General features: G+C 47.5%; 1 protein-coding gene across 2 annotated transcripts in view; it reads right to left on the bottom strand.

Annotated features, from left to right (window-relative positions):
• Positions 1-15,311, bottom strand: part of SLC24A3 (solute carrier family 24 member 3) — a 486,110-nt gene that overhangs the window by 417,386 nt on the left and 53,413 nt on the right. For both annotated transcript variants that reach the window (XM_040447820.1, XM_040447821.1), the window contains exon 2: positions 6,118-6,246. In XM_040447820.1, coding sequence (XP_040303754.1) covers positions 6,118-6,246 — 129 coding nt within the window. The remainder of the gene's footprint in view (positions 1-6,117; positions 6,247-15,311) is intronic.

Here is a 15,311-nt window from a genome sequence, read left to right as displayed (position 1 = left end):
TTATTTAAATTCCAGTTAGTGAACATATAGTGTGTAATACTAGTTTCAGGTGTACAATATAGTGATTCAACACTTCTATACAACACCTGGGGCCCATCATGACAAGTGCCCTCCTAATCCCCATCCCCTACTTCACCCATTCCCCCACCCACCTGCTTAGACCAACTGGCTTTGATGTTATGGTTTAAAGTCAAAAAACAGTAGGACCCTGGGGCACCTGGGTGGCTCAGTCAAGTAAGCATTCAACTTTGGCTCAGGTCATGATCTCACGACTCAGGAGTTCAAGCCCCATGTCAGGCTCTGTGCTGACAGCTCAGAGCTTCAAGCCTGTTTCCCTCCCCTGCTCACACTGTCTCTCTCTCAAAAATAAACATTAAAAAAAATTTTAAAGGAAACAGTAGGACCCCAACACTTAACTTTGTCTGTGACCTGCAGCCTGAACTAGTCTGTGTTGCCTGCCAATCTGGGGCCATACTCACCCCTTGTATTTATCCCATATTGCTTCTCTTTTATGGACCTCTGACTTCCCTCCTCTATTACAATTCACATTTGGCTCTCAGATCATGTAGTTTCTAGCCATTTCAGTAGACCCCTGATTCAGTAAACCCTCCTGGCATGCCCCATAGGTACCTACAACACAGGCCTGGGGTGTCTTTCCCATCTTCAAGGACCTTAGACCCAATTAAGCCAGGCAGAGAGAGGGAGATGAGCCCTTTATCAAAAGAACATCCGGTGATCTCAGAACGAAGCCCATACCAAAAGCTATCATTTTAAATAGCTTCTTTCTTCCCAAGTTTATTTGAAGGAGGCACTCAGGAAAAGCTTATTTCCTTAAAACATCAAAGAACTAAAAACCAAAAGATGACAGATTCTTCTGGAGACAGACTGCAAAGTGTATAAATAAAAATCTGCAAAGTGCACAAATAAAGATGACAAAGAGTTCATTTCTGCCACAGTTGTCCACCACTCTCAATATTACATTTAGCTAACTTAATTTTCCATGGATAAAATTTATTCAAAGTTAAATTTCACTTAACAGGTCATCTGAGTAAACAGTTTCAAGTGTTATTTGCCAAAAAACAATATGTTTCCAGGCTCTAGATGAAATCGGCAGTGTCAGTGTTTAAGAAAACAACCTTAAAAATTCACAGAGGACTGGAATAATTGCAGAAAACTTGGAGCCAGAGCTTAGTTGTTTTCATGCAGTTCTGAAGGTAAAAACAAAATTACCAATTTCCACCAAAATCATGTCTTGGAGTAGCGGGTGGGGGGGGTGGAGATAATGCCATTTAAAAATAAATTCCAGGGGCGCCTGGGTGGCTCAGTCGGTTAAGCGGCCGACTTCGGCTCAGGTCATGATCTCGCGGTCCGTGAGTTCGAGCCCCGTGTCGGGCTCTGTGCTGCCAGCTCAGAGCCTGGAGCCTGTTTCGGATTCTGTGTCTCCCTCTCTCTGACCCTCCCCCATTCATGCTCTGTCTCTCTCTGTCTCAAAAATAAATAAACGTTAAAAAAATTTTTTTAATAAAATAAAATAAAAAAATAAATTCCAAAATATTGCAAAAAAATGTATCTTTAAAGTGGCAGCTGTCATATGAAGACTGTGCCATCTCTGTGCTGTCAACACCAACCAAAGAGAGCGCTGACACTGTAAAGGACACCCTGCATCCTGGTCTTTCCCTGGGCAGTGTTCTGGGTACAGGGTTTCCAGAGGAAGGAAGAAGGAGAGGGACAGGGAGAGGGCAGGAGAGGGGTAGAGGAGAAGAAGAAAGGGGAGTGAGGGTCAAAGGAGGAGGTATGACAAGCCATTCTGCAAATGCAAAGAAGTTATTCAGGGCAGTGGAGCAGGGCAGCTTGGGGTGGAAGTTTTCATGAATCTCTCGTCTTGAAATTTCATGCAACTATTGGATCTGTACAATGGAAGGGATAGAAAGGATAAACTAGTTGCAGATCTATTTCATAGATAAGGAAACTGACATCTGAGAAAGCAAACCAGCCCCATATCCTGAACAGAGAATATAAGGTCATCTCCAAACTCTGAACCTACTTACTCTAATGGCCCCTGAGGCCAAGGGTTCCAAGAACACAGCCTGAGAAGCCCAGTGACATCACAAATTCTGCTAGATGTACTTTATGACAAGAGCCAAATTAACACCTGCTTGTGACCCTGGCACCATTACTCACTTGGCCATGGCAAATGCTGGCACCCCAAATACTCAGGTCCCTGAGTAAATAAGTGCCCCTCTGAGCACAGAGGGAACCCCAGTGCATCATCTTTAGAAGTACATTCTCGCTCTGCTGATATCATAACAAAGAGGAAGGAAGGCTGGTCCAGAAACACAGGGCTCACTTCCTAGCCCTACATTTAAGGCTTTTGAGAGCAGGGTGCCTGGGTGGCTCAGCAGGTTAAGCGGCTGACTTTGACTCAGGTCATGATCTCAGCTTTTGAGTCCGAGCCTCACGTCGGGCTCTGTGCTGACAGCTCAGAGCCTGCTTTGGATTCTGTGTTTCCCTCTCTCTCTGTCCCTCCCCTGCTCGTGTTCTCTCTCTCAAAAAAATAAATAAACATTAAAAAAAAAATTTAAGACTCTTGAGAGCAGACACTAAGCATTCAACCAGTACATGCACTATTCTCTGCATACAGGGCTACTTTGACCTCTTAAGGAAACCAGGGCAACTGGGCCTTGGCTCACTCTAGCTCAGTCCTCCCCTCCCATAGTGAGTTAGAGACAGAGAAGATGAAAACCAGTAAATTTTCCAAACCAGGATCTTATGAGTGCTTTAGCTCTCAACATTTTTGCATGAAATACCTGTTCCATCAAGACTGAGATGGGGCGCCTGGGTGACGCAGTCGGTTGAGCGTCCGACTTCAGCCAGGTCACGATCTCGCGGTCCGTGAGTTCGAGCCCCGCATCAGGCTCTGGGCTGATGGCTCAGAGCCTGAAGCCTGTTTCCGATTCTGTGTCTCCCTCTCTCTCTACTCCTCCCCCGTTCATGCTCTGTCTCTCTGTCCCAAAAATAAATAAACGTTGAAAAAAAAAAAAAAAAGACTGAGAAGCAGACCTCCAACAGCATTCTGGAAAGAGCACCAAGGCTACCAGGGGGCATGTGTGTCCGTGGTCATGGTTTGGCCACGTTCTTGTAGAAACAGAGCATTCCTCAGAGGCGCTGTGCTCATTACCGTGGCAGGATCTTTCAAGCTTGTCTGTATTAGAAGATGGTGCTAGGACATCTCAGCCCCACTGGCTGACTGCTCAGACTTGGGCCACCTGAGGCAACAGCCTGTTGACAGAACCAGATGGACCGTATGTGCCCATTCCTGTGAGGAGTGGCTGGAGAAGGTAGTTCCATGACCCACTTGTAATGGTGGGATGGTTGCCCCCAGCAGAGAGTGAGAAATACACGAGTGAGCTCCCACTACAGAACTACCACCACACACAGGGCACTGAGCTGTTCTTATTACTTCATTACCAATTCTCACAGCAGTCATGAAAGGTCAGAATGATTATCTCAATTTCTCAGAGAAGCAGACAGATGCTTAGAAAGCCTATTTCTCCCAAAGCCCAGAGCTTCTAAGCTGGGATTCAAATGCAGGTTGAGTAGGACTCCAAAACCCAGGAAGATATGGAGCTCTCAAATCTACATGCCCACTTTATCTCCTTGAGGTGCTTCCAATTAAGCCTGGAAGATGAGGAGATGTTCAAAAACAAATGGAAGTTTTAGATCTGCCTGTCCAATAGAACTTTCTGTGGTGATGGAAATATGTTATGATCTGTGCTCTCCAATACGGTAGCCACAAGCCACACTCAGCTATTGGGTATTTGACGTGTAGCTAGTGCAGCTGAGAATCTGAATTTTTAATGTATTTAATTTGAATTTAAGTCGCCACTGAGTGTCCATATTGGACAGCACAGTCAGAGACATTTTGTAGCAGAAATATTCAGCAAACAGAATGGTCACAGCAGGCTTGGTGAAGAACAGAGGCTCCAGGCAGGCCCTTGATGTATCAGGACTTAAAAAGATCCCTCCTTGTTTCAGGAATGACCACTTTCCCTGTAGAATTTGGCTCGGAGTCAAGGGCTCTGGAAATCAAGCCCAGTTCCCATAGCACACAAATGAAGAAATCGAGAATATTCCTTTTGGGTCTTTATTCTTTCTGGACTGCCTCTAAGCAGCATTATGAGCTCTTGTTCAGTCCTCCTGCTGCCCTCTAGAAGCCCTTCCTTCTCTCTCCCCCTATGCCCTCCTTGCCAACACCAGCAGGTGCTGGGCTTGTGCTCTTTTTAAAAACCTGGACGTGTTTTCTACCTGGAACTGAGTCATTTCCTCTCTTGCAATGCCTTTTAAATGTGTTTATTCTTCTACACATGCCACTCTGAGAAAGACACTTCTTGACACAGTGAGCATACTCTCTGCCACTCACAGAGACAACACCACCTCCCTCAACACACATCCCTCAACAGGGAACAGAAGCCCTCCATCACCACTGGCCCAGAGCATGGTGGCTGAACCCAACCTGGAGCCAGTCACTGTATTATGTGACTCCATTCTTTCCCATACCAAAGGTGACGACTGGCCTCCATAATGCTGTATTTCCTGTCTTCTAACATCCCAATCACCATCAGCCTCTTAGCTCCAGAAAGATGTTGAAAAACGCTTGGCTACAATGCCAGATCAGTAACCAGGGTTCTTGGCACATCTCTCTACAAACGGCTCTACAAAGGCTCTGTCTGCTGTGTGTGGCACTCGAACCCGTCACATCCATTTTCACTTCTAGCTCACATAGCAACTATGTGCTTCACTAACCTTCAAGAGTGTTCCTTCAGAGCATTTAATAATAGCCATGGTGACCCTTGAATTTTCCAGCTTGAGGAATATAGATTATGTAGTGCTGAGGGCTATTGTGGGTTTTTTGGGGGGGGGGGGGGGGGGGGGGGCTGGTAATCTATTTTTAATTCCTTCCTGCTCTGCTTGGAAAGTGACTGTTAAAATTCTCAGTATGGTGGTGAAGGACACCCCTACCCACCTTCCCAAAAAAGAGCAGGCACACAACTTCACAGAACACCTTCTGTTCTCAAAGGTCTAAGGTTCTTTAGGCTGCACTGAAGACTGTTTATATCTTTCCAGCATGACACTAAAAATAAGACTGGTTTTTGGATGTGGGATCAACATTTGGTTGAGCTCCTGAACCCTCAGAGGGGGCACACATGGGGCCCATGTCCCCATCAAGCAAAGAAAAGAGGTCCCAGAGAGTTGAGAAGTCCAAGTCAGGATTGGCAAAGTAGAGCTGCAGGCCTAATACATCCCCATGCCTGTTTTGTACAGTCTGCGAGCTAAGAATGGTTTTTAAATGTGTGAAGGGTTATTAAAAGGGTATTTTAAAAAGCAAAAACTTTAGACACGGTATATGGCCTACAAAGACTGAAATATTTACTGTCTGGCCATTTGTCAGACAAGTTTGCTGACCCCTGGTCGGAACTAGCAAGGACCTCAACCACCTAGGGGGTGCTTGCCATTTCCTGAGATTCGGTGAGCTGAGTTCTGACGATTCCAAGTCCCCCTCACTCACGTTGTGTTTGTTTTCCTTTTACATTCAGTAACACTGGAAATAGAATGTTCCATATCTTTCTGAGGAAAAACACAACAGGTATCAAATATAATAGCTTAGAAATGAATATTCACTTCTTCCAAAAAGACCAACAACATAGGTAGGGATCTGGTTCAATCCCAGTGTCTTTATTGTGACACAAAGAAGGCTCCTGCTTAAAAACCAGCCAGAGAGAATTCCAGGGATCAAAGCAATGATGACCACAGAACATCCTCACTCATCCTGTTCCAGACTTAGTTTCCCGCTTGAGAGCACCAGCGTCCACCTTTGATATCAGCATCACTGATGTTGACTTACCTTGTCGCCCATGCCCTAGAAAAAGAATACAGAGGTAGAATCACAGCTGAATGGTCCCGGGATCTCACCTTTCAGTTTCTTAGATGCCTGCTCTAAATGTCCCTAAGAACCTCTGGATTCGAACTCAAAGGGAAAAAAGCATGGCATCCAGCCCTTCCTCAGACACAACCAGAAATAATGGCAGCCACTGCCCACAGCAAAGCTGTTACTATTACCTGGTTCAGTGCAGTTCTTGTTGCTCCGGAGTCCTGCATCTTCTGAAGTCAGAGTATCGTTCACCTGCATTAACTTCCTCCCCACCGTCCATTGTCTGTCTTCCCCTAGGAGGTCCATGAAGTCGAGGTCTGGAGAGAAAAAGGTTACCACACATCATTAACAGTCGGGTTTTAGCCTTTACCAATGCTGCATGTCCAGTGTCTTGATCAGCCATCATTTGCTCACTGATGAGCCTATACACCCCATCCTGGCCCTTATTGTACTTCATCCATGCTGCCTCTAACTGCCTGCGGGCTTCCTCTAGAGGCTGGATCCTGCTGGGCCCAAGAGAGGCAGCCCTCAGCCACTAACCAGTAGGGAGTGTATAACTAACTACCTCACCGCTCCAATGGGATGACTATTAGGTATGTATTCTTTCTCCACTGGGAATATGCTCCAGTTGTCTACAGTGTAACTCTGCTGATAAAGCACAATTTATTAACTGCTGTCCTTCCTTGCCTTAATTCCTCATTCCCAGTAACATGCTGATAATGTTTAACAACCAACTCTCCAGGGAAAGAAAGGGTTAGGGTTAGCCATTGGCCAATTTCCGTAGTGTAAATATTCTCATCATGGCCAATTTCAACACGACCAACATGACCTCACTGAACACAGATTTGAAAAGAGATGGGTACAATTCAGTTCTTAAGTCAGCATGACTGTCTCTATCCCACCAGCATCTACTCCCGTACCAGTATTTCCTTGAGCCACTTCTCAAATAAAGCTACTGCAACTGAACACTTGCCCAGGATCTGCTTCTGGAGGGTTGTCCAAGATAGGGCACCATGTCGATGTCCCCAGGATCTAGGCCAGTGAATACACAGATGAAAGCACAGATGTGAAAATAGTGAACCACTGAATGCGTGATGGGATGAGCAGGCTAATAGTGCTGAGGCCTCCAGCCGACACGACTGTAGGGACCAACATGCCAGGAGAAAGGATGGATGATGAAGGGCACATCAGAGGGGAGAATGGAGCACGTTTTGTTAAAGACTTGTTGAGCTTCAAGTGTCTGTGGAACATGGAAAGGGAGGTAAGCTGCCTGTATGCATGTGGGTGGGGATACTTCAGGGGAAAGAGCTAAGCAACAGAGAGCATCTAGAGAGTGATAAGCAAACAGGGAAGAGTATGAGACATGATGTCTGGGGCCTTCTGGAAGGGGGAGGGAAGAGAAGAGGAGAGGAGAGGAGAGGAGAGGAGAGGAGAGGAGAGGAGAGGAGAGGAGAGGAGAGAAGAGGAGAGAAGAGATGAGAAGAGAAGAGAAGAGAAGAAGAAGTTGTGAAGAACTCAACATTGCTTCAGAGTGCAAGGAAAGTAAAAGAATTCAGCAATGAATCATGAAAGGAAAGAGGAAGGGGAATGGTATAAAGCAAGGTCAGCAGAAAGGGAATTTCAAGAGTGGCCAATGGCCTTGACCACTATGGACAATTCAAGCAAGACAAAGGCAAAGACACAACAGAGCTGGACATCAGAGAGCCACTGGAAGGTGGAAACAGCAAGCAAAGATGGTCTTTCTGGTGGCTTAGCACTAAAGAAAGATGTGGCATGAGGCAATGGCCACCTCTTAAGTGTCCAGAGTTGCTGTGGTCAGAAAATGGATCTAAGTACAAGATAAGGATCATGAGTCAAGTGGTGTTCATGAAAGGCCACAGGGTACATCCCACCCAGCCACATCAATATGGTGTTCTGAAATGATCAATGAAGAGCTAGGTCATCATACCCATTCCTCTATTTCCATGGTGATTTTAGTTTCCCAAATGATTTCACCTTCATTACTGAATTTGAACCTCACAACACCACTTAGGAAAGAAAGAGGGAGCAGGGATATTGTCCACTTTGTCCATTGTTGCCTCTCTAACACCCAATCACTCCTGGTTCTGAGGAGATGCTCGGTATATGTGTTGAAATAACCATTACCACTTTGAATATGGATAAAGTAAGACTCATGGAAGTTTCTGGAAATCGCAATGCTTGTAGGCATCTCACCAAAGCCACAGGACACACATAATACCAACAGCTCATGCACTGAGATCTTCCTCAAATGGAATCCGCTCTCAAATCTAAAATTATCAAGATATCTCATTATGACTTATGCATATTAGTCAGAACAGCCACTAGGCATATTCACATAAAAAATGTACAATGTGGAGCCAAACTAGAATAAACAATAAGTTTAGATTCTGAAATGCAAAAGCGTACATGGAGGCCACATATATTAGCTTAGTCAAAACTGGAAGAGCAATACCAAAGATAATTCAAGGTGAAAGCAAGACATTTGTGTACTCTGGTTAATCTCAACAGTTAATTCTTAGGATTAAGAATGGTGAGATGCAGAGAAAAATATTTTCAAAAACTCATAAAGAAACAACAAGGTCAGTGGTCTGAAAATCCAACAATCAACATGAAATGTGAATATAGCACCATATTGTCACAAATGATCTAAAAGTGTGGAGAAAGACATCCCATTTGTCTCAGGCTGGGTTTCCACGCAAGCAGCCCAAGACAAGGATTTGAACGCTCGTGTTTTCTCTGGGGGATGGAGTTGATCCCAGGAAGCACCTGGGGGGAACAGGGACATGGGACAGGTAAGAGGAGCCAGCCAACAAAGGGTACGCTTCAAGCCAATTGCCAAAATGAGTAAACTAAAGCTTGGCTCCCCTGGAAAGCTCTGGGAGTCAGGGCAGACAGGCATCTAAGACACTCAAGGGGTGAGGAAGTTTAGGTATGTACCCACCCATTCCTGATCTGCCATTGGTTGAAGGCTATTTCCAGGGGACATGAATTCCCTGGCACTTCTAACCTGCCACATGGGTGTCCAAGGTGGGCTCTAGTGTCCAGAAGAAGACCTTAGACAATGAGAGGGAGATGCTGAAAGTTAAGCAGTGCCAGTGTGCACTGAAGAGGTAAGAACAAAGAGATACGGGCAGGGCAACAATGGCATCTTCCAGTCTGCGTGAGATCCAAAGATAGAGTGGTGCTAGGGACCAACAGATTGGCCATTCTGCTGTTTCATAATCTGGGTCAAAGAAAAGTATTTTGTGGTACTACAATCCTAATGTTTAGGAAAACTCCAAAGATTTGCAAAGAAGCAAGTGTCCCTTCCAATGACTTCCAAAGTTATTTCTTAGGCCAAGTTTCCATGGTTCTGTAATTCTGAAAGAAAAGCTGATACCAATTAAGAGATATAAAAATAAAGCCAGCTATTGTAGCAGAAAATTAGAGGATTTTTTTTTTTACATAATGATTCAATATCTTCAGGCATTAGAGACTATTAAGGCAGCACCTCTGGATTCCAAAACCTACAAATTTTTATCTCAACAAAAATATATTTGACCACTAACCACTGATCGACCAATGCAGACACCAGAGTCTGAGAAAATCAGAGAGATGAAAGTAAGCACTGCATTCACTCACTCCCCATGGAGAACCAAGTGTGACAATATTATACCCCATTCCATTTGTCCTCATGAAATCCTGGTGAGGTAGGAAAGGGCAGTTGGTGCTGGGGTCGACTTGCCTTGGGAGTAAATATGTCAGGGTAGAAGAGATTTTCCTAAAATCAGAACCAATCCATAGCCAGCCACATCAACTACAATTTAATTGTTATTATGGCTTCCACTTACTGAGGGTCTATTATGCACAAAGAACTTTCTATTCCATCCATGTTTCATCTTACTTAACAAGTCTTATTTTTAACTATTAGCTTGATTTGCAAATAAGGAAGCCAAAGCACAAAAAGGTTGAAAGACTCTCCCAGGGTCACAAGCAAGGAGGAGTCGAATGGGGATCTGAACCCAGGCCTAGTGACCCAATGGCCACATTCTTGGTAGATCCCTGGAGAGGATGAAATCCATCTGGTATTCAGCTACGGCAAGGTAGATCAACAATGCAGCCTGCACCTTATAAGAGGTTAGGGGTGAAAATAGTCTCACTAAACCGCCTTCCAGGAAGGTTGTTTCCTCAGAAACAATTAGGAACAGCAATGGGGCACACACAGCATGAAACGATCACAAACTGAAAATAGTTCCAAAAACCCTAGTGAACACATGATGCTCTGCCCAGTGTGTTTTTCTTACAGACTAAGCCGGTCCCATCAGTCATGACATGGAGGGCTATATTCTCAGATTTAGGAGGAGGGACAGAGGGTGGGCCACGGGGAGGGCACAGGGCATTGGGAGCAGCACCCACAGTTGGTTTCTCACTGCTCTCCCTTCACTCATCTCCGGCTTCCTTAGACTTCGCTGCTAGGGCAGAGGCTGCTCCACAAAGCTACACTTGAGCAATGTCAACAAAAACATTTGGCGCCTGTCCACCGCATTCTTGGCTCCTCATCTGCCAGGGCCTGGAAGTTGCATGTTGGCCTAATTAGTCAGGGGGTGGAGGGCGGGGGTCGTGTGAGGAGGGAGGCAGATGGCTCACATGTCATATGTCACCAGCAGAGGCAGCATGTATGACTGCAGGCTCTGAGAAGGGGGGACAGGAGGGGGCCATGGAGATAGCGTGGGGTGCCTGCTGAAAGGGGAAGAAGTTCTCAATCCGAGGCTCAAGCCACATGCACTAAGGAAGGAAAGAAGTGGAGGCTGGGTGCCAAGTTTCCATTACAGAGCTGTGTGCTCACCCTCTCCTGCTCTCACCAACCCCCCTCTGTCTTTCTCTGTCTTCCCCCACCCCTTCTTCTTCCTGGGACTGGGGCTGGGAGAACCCAAGGTTTTCTGACACCAAGAATGGGTTTCCTTGGGTGCCCCAGATCCCGGCCTTCACTCTAAGATTAACACACTTTCTCTTGTGTGTCCCCTTGTCCCACAGGGTTTCCACCCTTCCCAAATACCGGCCCCAGGCCCCTCAGAGGGGTGTGGCTGTCTGCTTTCTGAGACACAGGGACAAGCAGCAGATGGGCATGTCTGCTGCAACAGCATCATGACCATCCTGCATGCCCCGTGCCTATGCACCAAGCCACTCCATGCTCTCACAGGGCATTTCCGCTGTCTTACTGCTGTTGCTGATGGGGCTAAGTGGCCAAGCCGGAATCAAGCCCAGATCTAACTCCAAAGCCCAGGTATAAGCATTCCACCTTTCCCAGAGCTCCAGGAGCCCAGGGGACTTGGCCTCCAGGGGTCAGCACATTCACTTTGAGAGGCCATGTTAAGTCTCCCCTCCCCCCAAACTGGAATACTGCATTTCTTCTTGAAAGTGGGATGGAGGGAGCCACCACTCTGAAACACCCAGAGGATCAGGGCAATAGCCCCTCATTTGCAGATGGGGAAACAGAGTCTCAGAATGCTTAATGCAACAATGAAGAAATAATACACAGAAAACTCACTTAAGAGAACAAGAGACGGAGCCGATGACCACAGGGACCGACTCTGGCTCTCTAGGCTGGCTCAGCGCTCCTCACCAAGGCTATAAATACCCCACCCTGAAGTTTACACAGCTGTCTCCACTCTCTGCACCCTGGGTCTTCACCTCGGGGTCGGAGGTCAGGTTTGCATAAGCCCGCAGCCAGCAGACCGCCTTCTGCAGACTTGGTGAACAGGGGTGCATCTGCCCACCCCCAGCAGCACCCTCCACCCGTCGAGTCTCTCGAGAGTGAGCCTGGTGCTTCTCACCCTCTGTGAGTAACGAGGCAGCAAGGGAGGCTCTGACTTTCTGCATGTGGATTTTCACATGGATTTTCCAGCTGAAAGAGAGTGTGTCTCTGCACTGTTCTTGGTCCTTGGAAAGGAACACACACTGTGGAGAGGTTGCGAGCTCTCCAAAACCACCAGGAGAGGAAGAAGCCAGAGGCTGAATGAGCTGTACACTGGGTCTTCTCCATTGCCTCAAAGCTTCCAGAAAAGACAGAGAAGGGCAGATCCAGAGACCTCGCTGCTGCGGGGAGGCCACACATTCTGCTTAAATGTCTCCTCTCTAGCTGCTCACACGTGCTGTCCAGTGGGTGGGGGACTCTTAGAACCCAGTGGGCTGAGTCAAGTTCTCCCCTCTCCTGCGCTCCATCTACATACGGCATTCACAGACTGCTGCTTTCACGCTGAATTTGAACCTTCTAGCACTGAGGCACACCTCTTCAAGAGGAAAGTTGAAAGTTGAAGGCTTTTGGTCCCTCCAAAAGGCCTCCCTTCCACTCCAAGGTCAAAGGTAACCCTGAACCACCTACCCCACTGAGGCAGGCACTTCTGCTGATGCCCAGTCTCCTGATGGTCTCCCCTCCTTCACAGAGTGGTTGCTTAGCTGCAGCATGGGCACTGCCTGGGGGGCTAGCTGGAAACACAGATCTCAGGCCGAGGAGAGCTAGAAGCTCTCATGGGGCACAATGGAGCCTGAGCCACTGCTCCCATGTCCCGGAGGCAGTCCTCCCAGCACAACACACACAAGGGGGCTGCAGGGCACAGAAAGCTGGTCCCTGCCCAGCCCTGCTAGACCGAGGCGTGCAGGAAAGCAAGAACCTTGGGTGGCAAAAAGAAGGCAGGGAGCACACAGCTTGGTGGCGCTTCGGGCCATGCCATGGTGCTCAATCGTGTCCTGCATCAGAATGACTGGTCTCACTGCCCACCCACAGGAGGGAAAAAGGAGGGCCTAGCTATCTCTCTACTCCCCTACAAAGTCTCCGCTACTGCTGCACCTTGCCTTCCCTGACATCAACCCCTACACAGCCAGCCCCAGCCCACTCACTCCCCCCAGGCTCACAGAAGCTGGCTGAGCAAGAGCGGCCTTGGGGCAAGGGACTGCCTAAGGCCCTCAACCCAAAGGCATGAGCCAAGCGTCCGAACTGGCCCCAAATACAGACTCTACCGTGGCAAAAGAAGGCAAGTCTGGTTGTGAGACTCTGAGCCTCTCACAGCTTCCAGAAGGAAGCCTTTCCTCCAGGCAGCCTTCCCTGACCTTCCAGGACCTCTTCCACCACAAGCTCCCAGAGAAGGAGCTTCTCCTCCTTTAGAGCATGTATCAAAGACAGAATCATAACCTGTCTTTATTGCTCCTTCCCACCCCCAACCCGTATGCAAGCTCCAGGAATACCCAGCCTGTTTGTGTGTCTTCACTGTGTCTGCCTGGCCTAGAACTCAGAGGATGCTGGACAGCCACCGTGTCCTAGTGTTTCACTCAAGCCACCATATGGGTGGGCCTAGAGTATTCAGCAAATCCCCAGGAAAGATCCCCGGGTGATTCTATATCATCCCTCAGGGGACATGCCCCTCGACTAGGGGGTCATGTTTAAATGACAGGCTGGGAATCTTAGTGGCAAATCTGAACCAGAATTCAGGTTTTCCAGGTTCATGGACAAAACTGTTTGCGTTACAGCCTTGCCACTCAAAGTGGTCCTGGCACCAGCCACATCAGCATCACCTGGGAGCTTGCTAGAAATGCATGCTCCGGGGCCCACCTCAGACCCACAATGCATGAGATGCTGCATTTAAACAGGTGGCTTGGGCCCCTGGGTAGCTCAGTCGGTTAAGCATCTGACTTCAGCTCAGGTCATGATCTCACGTTTTGTGGGTTTGAGCCCCACGTCAGGCTCTGCGCTGACAGCTCAGAGCCTGGAGCCCACCTCGGATTCTGTATCTCCCTCTCTCTCTGCCCCCGACCTGCTTGTGCATTCTCTCTTGCTCGCTTGCTCTCTCTCTCAAATAAACATTTTAAAAATTAAATAAATAAAATAAACAGGTGGCCCACATGCACCATCTCCTCCTATTTTGTTCGCAAATGTTGTTGTATGCCTGTGCAACAGTACAGCTCCCACCTCTGAAGTCTGAGGTGCAGGGACCCCTCAACATCCTCAGAGACCGGAAAGGCCTCTCACAGAACACCTCATGAGCCCCGGCCAGAGATGGTGCTTTGGCCCCCACAGTGCTGTCCATCCAGCCTGAGACACTTGCTCCCATGTCTGCCTCCCCAGATCCATTTTCCGATTCCTCTGAAAGGCTTGAAAGACCTGGCCCTGGGCGCCTGGTTTCAGAGCTTTCTCTTTTCAAAACAGCTCCATCTTCTTTCACTGCCATACTAAATAAAGCAAGCGGGTTTATTCCAAGGACCCCAGGGCTTGTGGTCATAGGAATTCACTATCTAGGGCATTTGGTGACTTGGGATCCTAGCTCCAGCTCTGTAACTAGCTCCGGGCTGCTGGAGAAGCTGAGTCACTTTATCTGAGTTGCTGCATCTGAGAATTGAAAGGCATGAATGATCCGACCTCTAAAGTCCCTTGAGCTTGGATATTTTTTTAAGATTTTATTTTTTAAGCAATCTCTACACCCAATGTGGGGCTTGAACTCACAACCCCGAGATCAAGAGCCACACAATTCCACTGAGTATGGAGCCAGCCAGGCACCCCAAGTTTAGATCTTTTTAAATCTAGGGTACAGCCATCTGACCAAAGGTCAACAGAGTCCCATGGTACATCTATCTCCATCCTTCAAAGTCAAGCACTCCAGGAAGATGGGCCACATGACTTACTGAGGAGTGGGAAGAAAATATTAGAGCCTCCACATCTTTATCACATGACAGTCCCCAAACTTCCCTGGCCTTTATCCTCACCATGTTTATGGGTGCACTGCCAAACAGAGGGCTCTTTCTTTTCTCTGCACGAATGTCTTTCATCCTGCCACAAACACAGAGCCTCCCAATGGCTTCTATGAGCCAAACTAATAAAGCTATGAGGGCACCAGGCAATTGTATGGGAATTAAGATGGCTTTGGGGCATAAAGGGTCCACGTATAGGCTGCAAGGGATGAAAGCTGGCCACTGATAGTGGAGAGAGAGAGTCTGTACACAGTCTCCAAATACCTTGCCAACCTGGGCCAGATGATGGCTACACGTTGGCCCAATCAAACAAACAAAAGCTTCAAATGTCCAATGCTTTAGATGGTAATGCAGTGTCTACCATGTTGGGAGGTGCACTGGTTTGGGTTCTCCAAATGCTGAATCTGAGACAAAGACTTGGGTGCAAGTAGTTTACTCTGAAGGTGATCCCAGGTAGGAGGAATGAGGGAGAGTGGAACGCAAGACAAGGAAAGGGACACGAGATACATAAGGACTCACTATGGAAGTTGCTTCTATTGACAACTAGGGCACAAACCCCCTGGAAGCTCAGAGATGTATCCAGGATGCCTACCTGAATGAAGAGGGCCATGGTTCCTATAGCCCACTAGCTGAGGGTTGCTCA

The sequence above is a fragment of the Herpailurus yagouaroundi genome, unplaced genomic scaffold, assembly GCF_014898765.1.
Source record: "Herpailurus yagouaroundi ecotype Mexico unplaced genomic scaffold, PumYag 196, whole genome shotgun sequence".
NCBI lineage: Eukaryota > Metazoa > Chordata > Mammalia > Carnivora > Felidae > Herpailurus > Herpailurus yagouaroundi.
Note: the sequence above shows the minus strand (reverse complement) of the source record. Positions and strands in the feature narration are given on the sequence as shown.